We start from the raw sequence: 15,215 nt of genomic DNA on the forward strand, positions 1-15,215 counted from the left end.
GTGCACCAATTTTTTACACGCACATAAAAACACACAGTGATGTTATTGCTAAGTTTTAAAATTCTTTGCCAGTAACCCAGAAACAACAGCCCTGTACGCCTGTAAACACCCACCAGCACTGCCCTGTGCTTGAGTCTCTGCTGTGGCAGTGCCCTCTGGCAGCCCCAGTGTCCCACCACCCTCCCCAGTGTCCCTCCAGCCATCCCAGTGTCCCTCGACCACCCCAGTGTCGCTCTGGTAGCCCCAATGCCCCTCCAGCCACCTCAGTGTCCCTCTGGTACCCCCAGTGTCCCACCAGCAGCCCCCATCCACCAGCGAGAGGCATGGAGAGTTCCTGCCGCTCTCCGGAACTATTTCCATTATGTGTCTGTGAACAAACACCATTTCCCAAACAATGGGGACACCCGTGCCAGCGCCCCCGCCGGGCCTTCGAACCACCCCTCGGCCCCGGGCCGGACGCGGCCAGACCGCAGCGCTCCGGGGCGGGCACAGCCACCCCCGGAGACGGGCAGTGACACGGAGCACAGGAACACGCGGGGGACACAGGGAACGCGGGACACCAAGGGGCTGCCGGGGCGGGCCGAGCACACGCGTTGCCGTGGCAACCGGGCCCGGACATGCCGCCTGCGCCTGCGCCGCCGCGCGGTGACTCCCGGAAATGCGTCAGACGCCGCCGTGCGCCGGAAGTGCCGCGCGCGTGTGCCCGGTTCGTGCCGAGTGCTCCGGGCCTGTCCCGCCACCCGCACCGGCACCATGGTGAAACCGCGCTACAAGGGCCGCTGCTCCATCAACCCCTCCCGCGCCAGCACCAACCCCGGTACGGGCGGGACTGCGGGCCGGGTCGGGCTGGACCGGACCGGACCGGACCGGACCGGACCGAGGCTGATGTTCTCTTGTCTCCGTAGATCGCGTCGGGGGCGAGGGAGGGAACAACATGCGGGACCGAGCGACCATCCGGCGCCTCAACATGTACCGGCAAAAGGAGCGCAGGTGAGCGCGGCCCGGCCCGCGGGGAAGCTGTGTCGTGGCTTGGCCGCGTTCCCGGTACCGGCCGGGCAGGACCGCGCCAGGGACAAGCGACAAAACCCCTCGGTACTGGCACGGTGTCTGTCCGACGTGTGCTCTGTAACCCCGTGCGCTGGGGAGCCTGATCCCGAGCTCTCAGCAGCCCAGCAATGTACCAGGGATACGGCTGGGAAACATTTGATGCATCTGTGTGGAGTGTCACGAGACCTAAACCACACAGAATTCCCGAATTTCCCACAGCAGCATAGCTCAAAAGCTCCCCCCAAAATACCTTGAGAGCCTCAGCTCCCCTCAGCATCTTCCCTGTGCCACACTCAGGGGTGGCTGGCAGGGGAGCAGCACCCACCGTGTCCGTGCCATGGTAGTTCTGAGAATCCTGTTTCACATCAGCTTATATGGTTTCTTTTTGCCAAATTTCCCACTGTTTGGAGAGCAGATGGGGAGGAGGGATTTCGAATATTGCTGAATTCAAGCCAGGTCTCGTCTTGTGAATCCTGTGTGGATGAGTCCTGCAGAGCTGGTGGGCAGAACTGATCAAAAGGCTTCATGAGAGAATGCAGTGGGATTTGCTAGAAAACGGTACTTGATGCCTTTTGCAGCCCCAAGAGCCCTTCCTGGGCTGACACAAGCAGCTGCAGGGAGGGTCTGGCCAGGCTGGAGTGAGACCAAGGGCTGTGACTGCCATCACTGCTACTCAGGGTTGGATTAACTCACCCTCATGGAATGTGCAGCAGCACCAGCTGCAGGTGAAGGATCTCTCTGCATTTTGTGTCTCCGCTTCTGGCCTGGTACACACAGGGGCTGGAGGGGTCAGTGCTGCCCCTGTGCACTGACACATCTTCATTTGTCCTTTAGGAACAAACATGGCAAAGTGATCAAACCTCTGCAGTATCAGTCCACTGTGGCACCGGGCACCGTCGCAAGAGTGGAACCAAATATCAAATGGTTTGGTGAGTTTTGTCCAACTTCCAGATTCAGCAAGCTTCAAAACTATTGAACTTTGTGTGTTGGAAGGTGTTTGTTTCAGAATGGTGGTCTGAGAGCTGTGTGGGACAGGTGCTGCAAGAGAAGGTGATGTTGATGCCTTGTGGGGCTACCTAAAACCAGATGTCATAAAAAACTAAGGGAATAAAAAGTGGTTATATTTATATGAAGGGTGTTCAGATACATTTTGGGCAGACGAAACTCCCCAAGGACTACACCCAAAATGGATGAAGAGTCAGGGGTTTTCACACTTTTATAAATTTGGTCCATTTGCATATTGGGGGTTAATCTTCCAATTACAGCTTCAAGTAATGAAATAATTTACCCCAAGTTTGCTTCCCACTTTTGTTTCCATTTCTCGGAGTCTGAGGCAGTGAGGTGTCCTTGATTTCCAGACCTGGAGAGGAATTGTTGTGTCTGCCCAAAATGGGAAAGCAGCAGCTCACATTGGGTATGGAGTTTAGAGTTATAAACTAAAGAATTGCTGGATTACAAATAGATGAAAAATATAAAAGCTAAAATCCTAAGGCATCAGTGTCACCCCTTGCCTGTGCCTGTGCTTGGGGGTTTGCTTTCCACACACTCCCCTAAGGATGGTTATTTTGGCTCCTGTGGCCTTTTCCCATGGATTGCCCATGTTTATGGCTGTTAAGTTTCCTAGAGATACTGTTAAAATTTCCTGTAAATGGTGGGAAAGAAAGGGATTGGCTGCCTGTTTGGGCTTGGTCTCAAGTAAAACCATTCGGGTTTGTCACTGTTTTTTTTGTTCCTAGATGGAAAGTTCATGTTTTATTATTATCCCCAGTTGTAGCAGTTAAAATAAGGAATGGCCAGGTGTGATGTTTGTTTTTTACACTCAGGAAATACCCGTGTGATCAAGCAATCATCTCTACAGAAATTCCAGGAGGAGATGGAGACTGTGATGAAGGATCCTTACAGGGTGATCATGAAGCAGAAGAAGCTGCCCATGTCCCTTTTCTATGACCGGATCAAACCACATGTGGGTATCACTTGCTGTGCAGGTGTGTGCACACGGTGGTTTACCTGTGAACAGTTGTGCTGTCTCTACTCAGTCTGGGGAAATATTGGGTTCTGGAAGCCTTGGGAGGGTCAGCTGTAGTGGATTCCTTGGGGAAGGATGGTTCTGATTGCCTGTCACTGTGGGCATCAAGTGTGAGAGCAAAGAAGGGTGCATTATTTAATAAAAATGCTCATTTTCCAGTAGGAAATTACCTCAAAATTTCTTTCCTTTGAGGGTGGGCAGACCCTGGTACAGGCTGCCCAGAGGAGCTGTGGCTGCCCCATCCCTGGAAGTGTCCAAGGCCAGGTTGGATGGGGCATGGAGCAGCCTGGGATAGTAGAAGGGGACAGGGCATGGAACAAGATGGGCTTTAAGGGCTCTTCCAGCCCAAAGCCTTCTGTGATTTTATGGTAGGTTATGATACTATCATACTGTGATCAGATTTTTGATAGGTTAGTGTGCCAGCTGATATTCTAATGCCTCTAACAGCTCTTGGGCCTTCCTTGGGGCTGCCTCACCATGCAGACACTCATATGATGAATTTGAACTCAAATACAATGAATTTAAACTAAAATACTTTTATCCTGTGTCAGAAACTCTTGTTCATTCAGCCTTCATTTCTAGTACAACAAGTTTTAGTTATTGCCATTTTTTTTCAGTGTGCCCAAATCATTATTTTGGACTATTGGTAGCTATTTTGTCATATGGAAACTTTCTAATGTCATGTCATAAGAATGTTATTTAAATTAGGGAAAAAGATATGTTAAAACATGCATTGCAAAAACAAATTGCTGCTTTCAGCAATGGATTGTTTGCTGTTCCAAGACAAGCTGGCTTTCATTGCAAGCTTTAAAATCTACAGTTTTGATTGTAATTATCCCTGACAAAAATCTGAAAATTTGGCAAGATTTGTGTTCTTGTTGGAAAAACAAGTAATGATCAAAGATAGCAGCTGAATTTTCATCATGGTGGTTGTAATTGCATTTGACACCATTTATGGTGCAAGAACTGAAGCATGGTTCGTTGGTGAGTGCAGAATGTTTTGTTGCTTATTAAGTATCCACTTCTGTGTTACTCAAAGCTTGAGCTAGAAAACTCAAACATCATTAGGAAAGTGCCTGTCACTTATTACAGGCTGTGTTGAACTTGGGGCTCCTCCCCTGCATGTCACAAGAAATAGGAAAAAAAACACCCTGGTGCTTGGGGTTTGTTTTTTTTTTTTTTTTTTTAACCGACCTGTTTTTCCTCAGACCTCCAGGGTTCACATTCTTGACACAGAAACATTTGAAACAACGTTTGGCCCCAAATCACAAAGGAAAAGACCAACTCTGTCTGCAAGTGATGTGCAGTCTCTAGTGGAGAATGCTGAGGCCTCGTCAGAGTCTTATGACCAGGGCAAGGACCGAGACCTGGTGACAGAGGACACTGGTGTAAGGTGACTGGAAAGGACAAATGATTCATTGTTTATGTGTATGAAAAGCCAGCCTTGTTTTTAGAGAAGTATCTGGTGCCTCCATCAGTGCTGTTACTGTGTGAGGAGGAAGGAAAAAGAGATTATCTGAATTTGGGATTTTGCCTAAATACCAGCTGTTACTTGAGCTTCGTCCCCTCTTTTGTCTGTAAATGGCTTAAGAGGAGAGAAGAAGATCCTGACCCTGTATCTGATGTTTCTGGCGATGTCTTCTAGGGATGAAGCACAAGAGGAAATCTTTAAGAAAGGACAGTCCAAAAGAATCTGGGGTGAGCTCTATAAGGTAAATGGCACTTGGAATTTGAAGCAGTCACATCTGTCAGCCTTTACACAGTTAGGGGCTTCAGCACAGCATTGAAATCCTGCACAGCAACGAGAAAAACCAAAAAGTAGATTTTAATTTCCAAATCTCTGCCTGACTGAGGTTGATTCTTGAGGTCTTATCCTACAGGAAAAACCACTCTTAAAATACATGATCTAGAAGAGGACTGGCAGAGTGAAGGTGTAAGTTTTTCTTGGATTCCTGGGTCTTCACCACAAGTAAAAGAGTCATGCTCCCTTAAGTTTCTTTAGGCTAAAAGCATCTGGCATGTTGGTGGGGTCATCTTGGGAGAGCTCTGACTCTCAATTCTCCATGAGCCACCATCACTGCCAGAGAAATGGAGACTGAGTGAATTGGGGTGGTATGAGCAGTTTGTGTGCTCTCAGTGACTCTTAGGTGTGAAATTGCTTGACTTTTTGCTCTGAATTTCTGAATGTTGCTTAAAACCTTTTCATTTGGATCTAAAAGCACTGGGAATGGTTGAACAAATCAGATTTCAGTAAGAGGCTGCCAAAGCTGCAGGAAAAAGCTGTGAAACAAATTCACTTGGCTTGAAGCAAGTTGTAAAATGACAGCTCCCTGCTGTAGTTGCTTCGTGGACTAACAGCAGGTTCCTGCTTGGTTGTGTGTTTTATATTGGTCCAGAAAACATCCTTTATACCCTGATCCATTATGAAATGGTAGAAGGGAGTTGTTGTTGAATGGTTGATGAACACTGGATTTGTGTGCTGCAGCATTTTAGTTTTCCCATTTGGGTGTAGTGTTTTCTTTCCCTGGTGCATAAGAACAGGTAAAAATCGTTCAGCTGTCCAGGCTGAATTTGGAGGGGATTTAGGAGAGGAGGAAGTAGAGCATCAGTGGATGTTAGTCTGAATTTCACTAGTCTTTGGGGAAGTAGCAGTTTGTGAAAGATAGAAGGTTTTTGAATTAATGATGTAGTTTCAAATATGACTAGTTTTCATTTGAGAGGTACGAATACCCTGCTTTCTACAAAATCCGTTACTTCTGTGTGATTTTTTTTTTTATTTTTCAGGTGATTGACTCATCAGATGTTGTTGTTCAAGTTCTTGATGCTCGGGATCCCATAGGCACTCGCTCCTCTCATGTGGAATCCTATCTTAAAAAGGAGAAACACTGGAAACATCTCATTTTTGTCCTGAACAAATGTGATCTCATTCCTACCTGGGCCACTGTAAGCACAGTCCTGCTTATTTTTCTGTGGATCTTCTTTGTTCCTGTTGTGGCTGTGCTGCAGCTCTGTGCCAGTCCCTTTGCTGGTCTGGAAGGACGTACTGCAGCTGGGACGCTGGGAGTTCTCTGCTTGCCTGCAGTAAAAGTAACAATTACCATGTAAATCTGTCCAAGTTTGGCCAAGTTGAGCAACACACGCCAGCCACAAATTCCCTACTTCCTCTGTCTGGATTTAACAGTTCAGCTGTTGTCTCCAGAGTGTGCTAAATGTTAGTCTGCCTAGGATCCATATCCACCCCAGCTGGTTTGCTTTATGTCATTAAACTAATGAGTTTTAGCTAGCAGTGAAGGCGTTTTTGGGAAATTGTTTGTCTTTTATACAAACAATACTCAGGGCTTTTAGCTGTTGGGTTGGGGAAGCGCATCAAAGGTTCTTCCCTAGCAATGTTCATGGCTAGTTGCAGTTGTGAGCTCAGTGCAGATGTTGTGTCCTCCTCTCTGAGCACAGAGTGTCGCTCTCCAGCCCTGGGTCTCTAACCCAGTCCCCTTTGCCTCTCCAGAAACGCTGGGTTGCTGTCCTGTCCCAGGAGTATCCAACACTTGCTTTCCATGCCAGCCTCACAAACCCATTCGGCAAAGGTGCTTTCATACAGCTCCTAAGGCAGTTTGGAAAGGTACAAAACAATTTTGGGGATCTGTGGTTGGTTTGGGGGGTTACATTGCATGGTCTTTTGCTCTGTTTTGCTCATTTGGGGTTCAGGACTACATTGGTAATTCTGTCCCTCACTCCAAGATGTAAAAGGAGTTGTTATTTCTCACCAGTTACATTCTGACAAGAAGCAGATCAGTGTGGGATTCATTGGTTACCCCAACGTTGGCAAGAGCTCAGTGATCAATACCCTGCGGTCCAAGAAGGTCTGCAGCGTGGCCCCCATTGCAGGGGAAACAAAGGTAGGAACATCCCTGCGTTAAAGATACAAATGAATTCATGTGAAATCAGCCTAATGACCTTGTCAAGCTCTTCACTGACCTGCACAGGTTGTGTGACACTCAGGAGGGGCTCATGGCCAGTCCCTGCTCTGAGGCACACTCTGGCAGCATTCCCAAATTCCCACTCTGCTGTACTGCAGGGCTGTGATGGGAATGCTCAGGTGTCCTTACTCCATCTGTGCTCTCCTCATCCAAATGCTCTGTTTCTCTGGCTCTGGTCTTCAAAAATTAAACAAGGACTCTGTGGAAGGTGCTGGTGGGGAACTACTGATCTCTTCCAGGTGTGGCAATACATCACCTTGATGCGGCGGATTTTTCTCATCGACTGCCCTGGGGTGGTTTATCCATCAGGAGACTCAGAGACAGACATTGTGCTGAAGGGAGTGGTATGTGTCTGCACTGGATGCTGGAAAGCATCACTGTGTGATGGTCTCAGAGGGTTGATCCTCTTCTGTGATCCTCTACTGATCCTCTGCTGTGCTTTTTCAGGTTCAAGTTGAAAAGATTAAGAGCCCCCAAGACCATATTGGTGCTGTGCTGGAAAGAGCCAAAGCAGAGTACATCAGGAAGACATACAAAATTGATTCCTGGACAGATGTAGAAGACTTCCTTGAGAAACTTGCTGCTAGGACTGGAAAACTGCTAAAGGTGCAACAGCCTCCTGCATTTTCAGGCTGGAAGAGCGTGTGGCCTGGTGTGAACATGGGAAACAACACTGTTTCTGTTGCTCACATGGCATAGGAGGGCTGTGTGCCCTGCAAACATGGACATAAACTGTTCCTGGTTTTTTTCAGGGTGGTGAGCCTGATTTGCAGACTGTGAGCAAGATGGTTCTCAATGACTGGCAGAGGGGCAGAATCCCTTTCTTTGTGAAGCCACCAAATGCAGAACCAGGTCAGCCTGGTTCCCAGGTAAGAATGTGATGCTTTTGGCTCCTCTTCCCACATACTTGATTTTCCTAATGGTATTCGCTGCTGCTTTTCCCAAAATGTCATGCGACTTGGGCAGTGCATATCCTGGGCTCTGCCCAAGCTTGATCCTTCAGGTGACACCTGAATTTGGTGAGCACCAGGTAGCAGTGCTCTTTACAGACATGTCTGAGTCATTACTGACTACCAGAAATGTGAGTAATGTTGTCATCTTAGGCTTTTTTCAATGAGAGAAAATGGAAGTTATTGCTGGAGATGGTGGGACAGACTTTGGGGATAATATATCCTGCTCTTCCTTGCAGCCTCCTGTGTTGGAAGCATCTGTGACATCCAGCCAAGATAATACTGAAGAGAAAGTCTCTGAGTTGGTGGTATCAAGTGTGGAGCCAGCAGAAGAGGGGAGCAGCACAAACACTGAAATCAGGGAGCTCATGTCCCACGTTCGGCAGAACTTTGGCAGGATTAATGTGGCACCTCAATTCTCAGAAGAAGACCTGGTTCCTGTGGATGTGCCAGGTTTTGATGACACAGATTCCTCTGGAGAGGAGGAGCAGGAGGAAGAGGAAAAAGAAGAGAATGAGCAACATCACGATCCGGGAGAGGAGGAATTGCAGGTGGCTGCACCAGGTGCCCAGGAGAGCTCTAAAGCAGTTCTTAAGGCTTTGGAGGACAAGATTGCAAAATACAAAAAATTTTTGGATAAAGCCAAGGCCAAGAGATTCTCAGCAATAAGGTGCCTGAATCTGTCCAATACATTGCAGGGGGGGAAAAGGTTGATGAGGCTCTGCTGTAGTTTGACTTTATTTCTGACTTGATTGCCAAGCTCCCCCATGCTCCCACACACAAGTTGCCACAGCTTATCTGGGCAATAAGGCTTGGAAATTGGGCAAAGTTTTTGAAAGATTATTCCAAGAACTGCTATTTGCCAGCAAATTAAAAACGTTCTCACTTTTTGAAAGCTGCCTCTTAAACTAAAGATTAGCATTTCCATTATCTTGGTTTTCTGGGTGGCAGTACTGCATCCTTGGATCTCTCCTTGTTGGGTAATACCAAGGCTGGGTATGCCTGGGTCTTTGTGCATGTGTAGTGAATCCTGGCCCACACAGCAGGCTCAGTTTTAGCAAAGCTCACCCACCAGCCTTGGGAGGACTGAAATTTCAAGGTTTAAGTGCTACATTTTCTCTCTCATCTAGTGTGCAAGCACAGTAACTCCAGCAAAAAGGGTATTGCAATATTCTGGTGCAAAGACTGACTTTGATGCTGACAGAGGACTGGGATCTGCTGGAGTCTGATGGTTTCTCAGAGGTGGTCACTGTTTGTGTAACAACAATCTTTTATTGCTGGTTTTATCTTCCATAGAATCCCTAAGGGACTGAGTGACAAAGTGTTTGCAAAATCCATGCAGAAGGCTGAAGAACCCAAAGAAACTGAAGACAGAGGTAAAACAAGATTAGTAGATATTCTTAATCTACATTTGGAAATCCTATGAGCCAGAGGGAGAAAAGGCATTAAGGGGAGAAGCATCCACTGGATCCTGCGTGCAAGTTTTTTCCCCTAAAATTACTTAAATCTCCCTTTAGCTGAACCAAGGGCTGCTGCTAACCTGCTGGCTTCCTACAGAACAGCTGGCTGTGTGATGGGAGATGTCCCTCTTATGTGTGACTGAAGATGCAGTGAAGGCAAATGTTGAGTTCCAACAGCCTGGGATCTGGGCAGGCTGCAGCCAGAGCAGCTCCCCTTCCCTGGGGTATTATAGGAAGGAGTGGACTGGGTTTGGGATGTTACAAAAGCAGAGATACTTCAGGCTATTGGTTTTTACTGCAGCTTCAGTTGTTGTAGTCAGTTTGAGTAAATGCACAATCAAGTAGGAGAGCCCTGTCCTGACAGGACTGTGGAATTCTCCTGGACTTGAATGGGGCTGAAGCAACCTTCTTCTTGAGAGCAGTTTTCATAGTAATAGCTGTGATTCCCTTGTGAGGAACAGTCATGTTGTTTTGGTAGAAGCTCTTAAATACAGCCAAGGGAATGTGTTGCTCAAGGAGTTCAGCCCAAAGTTCTTCAAACAAATGAGTGTTCTGGAAGATACCAAGTGCATTATCTCTGCTGTTTGCAGGCAGCACAGAGAAGAAAAGAAAGAGGAAAGAAGAAGAGGAAGGTGATGATGATGAAGACCAGTTGGGTAAACAGCCTTGTAAGAAACTCACATCCAAAGAAGTAAGTGTGCTTTCCTACAGTACAACTGAACAGGGAAATAAACTGGCTTTTTTATCCTTGGTGACATCACTAGAGAGCCTGTTGTCACTAAAGAGCTCTGAGACTTTGGGTATGAACAGAAGGGGAATGAAAACTGAATTCTGTTATGAATGTTCTGTGACTTCTGTCATCCCCCACTCTTACTTGACTATGCACACCAGATTGCATCTTGAATTTTCCTGTAAAGACTGAAGTGGAGCTTACTCTCTAAGAGCGGGGGCGTGGGTTCTGTATAGGGTCAGTACATTTAATTTGAAATTTATTTTACTTAATGCATGTGGAATGCAGAGTGAACACCATTGGAGAGTTGCAGACACTGAGGCTCTGGATGCTGGGGGTTTGCTAATGTGTTTTGTGTTTGCAGAGGAGACGAGCTGAGAGGCAGCAGCGCTCCAAAAAAGTCGGAGTCCGGTATTATGAAACTCACAACGTGAAAAATAAGAATAAGAACAAGAAAAAAACTGGCTTGGAGGGACAAAGATCAAAGCACAAAAAATACAAACATAAGCAATAGCTGCTCATTCTATTAAATTTTACATAAAACAGCTCTAGTATGTGGTGGCTTTTTTTACTATAAAACTTGCGGTTCCTGTTCAAAGCCCAGTGTGACCCGTCTGTCCTGGCCCCAGGAGCAGCATCTCTTTCTTTGTTTCTGCATCATCTGAAAGTTCTTTGTGCAGTTGGAGCTGATGGTATTTCCACATCGCCGTCGCAGGCCAGCAAACACTGCAGTAGCCAAACAGCTATTCCAGAGTTGCTCAGTGGTGGGGTTTGGGTGGGTTTTTTTCTGAAAACTGGTTTTAGGGGGTTTTCCACATGACTACAGGGAATTCTCTTTCCCATGTTCACTTGCTATGTAACCATCTGCTCACAGGGCTACCTCAAGCAGGGATTTCATTTGCTTCCATTGAGAAGTGAATCTATGACTGCCATTGTGCCCCTTCTTTTCACTGGAAACAATCACTCCTAGAGCTTTGGTGTCACCTGTGCTCAGTTCCTGCTGATGGCTCTGACAAGGGATTTCTAGAAACAGTTGACACCAGCTTGCAGGTACTCAAGGAAACACCCCCAGAACACCTGTCCAAGGGTGAGCTGCCATTTCTTTCTTGGTGATGTGACTTACTTTTCTTGTAGGCACTTCCATATTGTTTCTGAATCTTCTGCAACATTTTCAAATTAATAATGTCAGAGAGATGTTTGCATTTAAAAATATTTATTAGTTATTGCTTTGAAGGTCATTAGCACATTACCAACAGACAAGTCCCAGACAAGTTCACTGTTCAAAGAGCTGACTGCTGAGATGGCTTTGAAGGAGGGAGCAGTTATTAATGAAGCTCTTGAATTTGAGCTCTTCAAGAGAGAAAGAAAGAACACAGTTACACTGCCTGCTGTTACTGGTAAGTGAAAACTCAAGATTGTTTTAGGAAGACAAATCTTTGTCTCTAATTGCAAGCTTCTTGCTCTGACAGCTCTTCTGAGCCAGCCTAGAGGACAACAAAACAATTAATTCTTTGCTGCAATGATGCATTCAAGTTGAGCCTGAAAAACAAATGAGACAGTGAGACAAATTAGATTCCCTAACCTAAAAAATAAATGTTCAGTGCTGTGAAGGGCTAAATTTTCTGTTGGATGTTCACAGCAAGGAGCTGAGGGACACTGTGCTGTTGCCAGGAGAGCCAGGCCAGGTCTGTTCCCCAGCAATTCCATTTCTACATGTTTTATAAATTAGTTTGTCATTCCTGGCATGCACACTTGTTGCATTCTGGGGAGAACAGAGCTGGCCTTGGCTCTGTACGATGAGAGACTCGGTTTAGAATCTGAAGCATCAAGGGGGAAATTAAATAAAAGCTGTTGAAACAGTGGTCTGAATTCTCTGATTTCAAGCTGGACTGTGTGAGCTAAATTAAGTATTTGGCTCTCTAGCATTTGGAACATGAACTGACTCTGGGACAAGAGTACCTGGGAACAGCAAGTTTTGTGATTACTGAGAAAATTTGATGCCAGTTAGTGGATGGATGGGAGCAGCCACCACAGTAACCCACAGCAGTGGCACACACAACTGGTCAGGTACTGGTACTTCAAGGATTCAGGGGCAACACACATCTGATCTAAGATTTTCTATCTTAAAACATTCCAGGGCAGCCTGAAAATGTGAGTTAGAAAGTAGGATCTGCAGGAAAAGCAGCTTGCTCTAAGAGAAATGTTTTTAGCTGTAGCCAGAAATATTTGACGTTGTTCAGGGTGACATTCTTTCCTTACTCAAAAGATCTGGGATTTTTTTCCTTTTAAAAACAAAGTACACAGCAGAAGTTCTGTTCTCCCCAAAGCCACATGCGCAAATAATTATCCAGTCCTTGTACAGTTGTTCTTGGGTAATATTTAATGTTAAATGGTATGTTGTGTTACTAGGGCTTTAATGGTTTTAATGAGAATTTTACCACCAGTATTTCCAGTTCTGGATTTTTACTAACCTTCAGCTGCTGGTTTGTCCGTTTGAGGAACAGAACTTCTTCACTGTGTTTCTTCCCTTCTATTTCTCGCCGTTCAGTTTCTTGCCTTTCAATAGCCTCACATTTTGCTTTCTCTTCGCTCACTTGTTTTTCCAGATCTCTTTTTTCCTCTTCCAGCTCTGCAATCTTGGAAAAGAGTACAGATGTCTCAAGTTTTGTTGGCAAATAGTTTTCAGTTACGATGGGACTGATGCCTTGAGAGGCTACCTAGAATAGAAGCTAGACAGAGTTAAAGTAATAGAGTAGGTACTTATTAAAAAGGCCTTCAAAGGATACACCTTGGGCAGTACAAGAGCCTGGCCAAGGCTACACCCAAGATACACCATGAGTCATGAGTTTTTACACTTCTATAAGTTTTGGTCCATTTACATATTGAGGCTAATTGTCCAATTAACAGCTTCAGGTTATGCAGTCCCATCCTCCCAGATTGCTCTCCTCAGTTTGCTGCTGTTTGCAATTTTTGGTCCTGAAGCTACAACGGTACTCTTGGTTCTCAGGCTGGAAAAGGATTGTTTTGTGTGACTGAACTGCGAGGAAAACTTGCTAACATTTTATATTAAGAATATTTTTATCAGAGTTATATACTAATGCGGTGCAGAATTTGAAAAATATGAGTGCGAAATCTTAAGGCTTCAGGACAAAGTGGTGTGTGGCACAGTCTTTAAAGCTGTAGAACAAACTTCAGAGGCACAGCCAAGCCCAACGACAGCAAGCTGAGTATTTTGATGGTCTTTGCTGCCATCCCGTGGACATGGAAACAACGGATTTAAGGATAGAAAACTCGCTATTTTCACACGCAGGAAGCTCCAGCACAGGGCGAACGGCCTCACTCACTCACTCACTCACCCTTTTCTCCAAGTGAGCCTTGCCCTGCTCAGCCTGCAGAGCCTTGCGCACGCCGAAGGCCACGCTGCTCTCGTACAGTGCCTGGTATGCAGCCAGGCTCAGCTGCAGCTCGTCCCGCACCCGCAGCAGCAGCAGCCCCCGCTCTGCACAGCTCACCGTGGTCTGCCGGATCAGCTCGTCTGCAAAGAAGGGACAGAGGCTGCAGCGCTTTTGGGACGTGTACAGGGCCGTGGCTGCTCCTCTCACCCATTCCCTGGCCACACAACCACGGACAGAGAGTAATTTTGTCCCTATTACGTGGTGGTGTAAAATAGGGTCCTGGAAAGGTACGTGTGGCCATGAAGGGGTTCTGAGGTGTAAATGGGGTCCTGCAAGAGTAAAGAGGGTTGGCAGAGAATTAATGGGGTCCTGGAAGGGTAAAGATGGTTTTCGAAGAATTAATGGGGTCCTGGAAGGGTAAATGTGGCCCTGAGGGGAAAATGAAGTCCTGGAAGTGATGCTTTAGTTTTTATATAAAAGGGGTAAAGAGGGTTCTGAGGGAATAAAGAGGGTCCTGGGAAGGTAAATGCGGGCCCTTGGTGTTAGTGGTTCACATTTAGGACATGACATGTACTAGAGACAGTAATAATTGATTTGTTTTGTTACACTGCACCTGAAACATTGAGCGCAGCAGATAAAAGCAGAGTGGTGATGTAGCCCTTCAGGTAATGCCAGTGATGCTGATCCCCTAAAACTGTAACAGCAAACGCTTAAAAATGTGTAATGACTTGTTGCAGTTGTGGAGGAGCCTTCAGAGGATCCTGCTCTCCAACCCGTGGCCGCTCCTCACCTTTGGGAGACCAGCACTGTGTCATTGCAGTGTGTAAGACATACAAAGTTTCAGTTACTTTAAATAAACTTGCTTTAAGTACATCTAAGAGGATAACTAAGAGGATTTAAAGCTGTTGTTCATGTGCAGGCATCTCCTGCCAGCCTGTCCTGTGAGTGTGAGCTGTGTGATGAGCACGGGCACGGCGAGCACTGACCGAAGCACTGCGTGTAGAGCTCCCTGCGCACGGGGCACAGCCCGGTCTCCCGCGCCTGCCGCTGCTGCAGCTGCCGGTCCAGCTGCTCCTGCAGCATCACGACGTCCCGGCGGGTGCTGGGCGCGGTGGATACCTCCTGCACCCAGAGCTTGTGCGCTTCCTCCCACTCCCTGCCAGAGAAGCACCGGCCGTTATCGGAGTCACCGGGCGCAGCCCCGGGCGCTGCCGGCCCCGGCCCGGCCCCGCTCACCGCGGCGGCAGGATAGCGTTCAGGAGCTCCTGCGGCTTCTGCGTGGCGGAGATGCTGGCGGGGGCTCCCAGGGGGGTTCCCTTCAGCGGGTGACTCTGCGGGAACAGGAGAGGACAGAGCCGTAGGAGCGGGCAGGGGATCGCGCTACCCTCGGCCCCGGCGGAGCGCGGCATCCCTCTGCGTGTCCCCCGTCTCCGCTCACCCCCGCGGAGGCCCTGTCTCCTCTCCGGGACACCAGGACGGGCGGGCAGTACCGCAGCAGCGAGTCCGGCGGCGCCGCCATGGCGGCCGCGGCCCTGTCACCATGGTGATCGCGACGCCGCCGCACGCGGCCCCGCGCACGCGCAGCAACACCCGGGCGGAAGAGCTGCGTACCGGAAGTGTTCGCGGACCGGAA

General features: G+C 47.5%; 2 protein-coding genes across 3 annotated transcripts; one reads left to right on the forward strand and one right to left on the reverse strand.

Moving 5' to 3' along the window:
- The first annotated feature begins 700 nt into the window (after positions 1 to 700).
- GNL2 (G protein nucleolar 2) lies at positions 701 to 10,725 on the forward strand. 2 transcript variants are annotated; one of them, XM_062509036.1, is made up of 17 exons: positions 701 to 817; positions 906 to 990; positions 1,882 to 1,976; positions 2,871 to 3,010; positions 4,282 to 4,466; positions 4,719 to 4,785; positions 5,858 to 6,016; positions 6,576 to 6,689; positions 6,838 to 6,966; positions 7,287 to 7,391; positions 7,495 to 7,653; positions 7,800 to 7,924; positions 8,014 to 8,061; positions 8,263 to 8,667; positions 9,294 to 9,373; positions 10,048 to 10,148; positions 10,552 to 10,725. In XM_062509036.1, the coding sequence occupies exons 1-17, from the start codon at positions 754 to 756 to the stop codon at positions 10,699 to 10,701; spliced, it is 2,211 nt and encodes a 736-aa protein (XP_062365020.1). In that variant the 5' UTR covers positions 701 to 753; the 3' UTR covers positions 10,702 to 10,725. The 2 variants fall into 2 exon arrangements, with proteins under 2 accessions (XP_062365020.1, XP_062365019.1); XM_062509035.1 differs by lacking the exon at positions 8,014 to 8,061 and having other exon boundaries at positions 7,800 to 7,916; positions 8,237 to 8,667.
- Positions 10,726 to 11,377: 652 nt separating this feature from the next.
- Positions 11,378 to 15,101, reverse strand: DNALI1 (dynein axonemal light intermediate chain 1). Its single transcript, XM_062508971.1, is given in 7 exon segments — positions 11,378 to 11,726; positions 12,659 to 12,823; positions 13,544 to 13,722; positions 14,569 to 14,738; positions 14,819 to 14,882; positions 14,913 to 15,012; positions 15,015 to 15,101. Coding segments are annotated over 7 exon segments (801 nt in total). The 3' UTR covers positions 11,378 to 11,690.
- Between the last annotated feature and the right edge of the window lie 114 nt (positions 15,102 to 15,215).

This window comes from Cinclus cinclus, chromosome 26 (assembly GCF_963662255.1).
Source record: "Cinclus cinclus chromosome 26, bCinCin1.1, whole genome shotgun sequence".
Lineage (NCBI taxonomy): Eukaryota > Metazoa > Chordata > Aves > Passeriformes > Cinclidae > Cinclus > Cinclus cinclus.

What these genes read in the sequence shown, in the direction of transcription:
- GNL2 (XM_062509036.1), top strand. Translation starts at nt 754, where the DNA reads ATGGTGAAACCGCGCTACAAGGGCCGCTGCTCCATCAACCCCTCCCGC. An exon ending in TCATTCCTACCTGGGCCACT is followed by an intron (nt 6,017 to 6,575) that starts GTAAGCACAGTC and finishes TTGCCTCTCCAG; the next exon opens with AAACGCTGGGTTGCTGTCCT. An exon ending in ACATTGTGCTGAAGGGAGTG is followed by an intron (nt 7,392 to 7,494) that starts GTATGTGTCTGC and finishes GTGCTTTTTCAG; the next exon opens with GTTCAAGTTGAAAAGATTAA.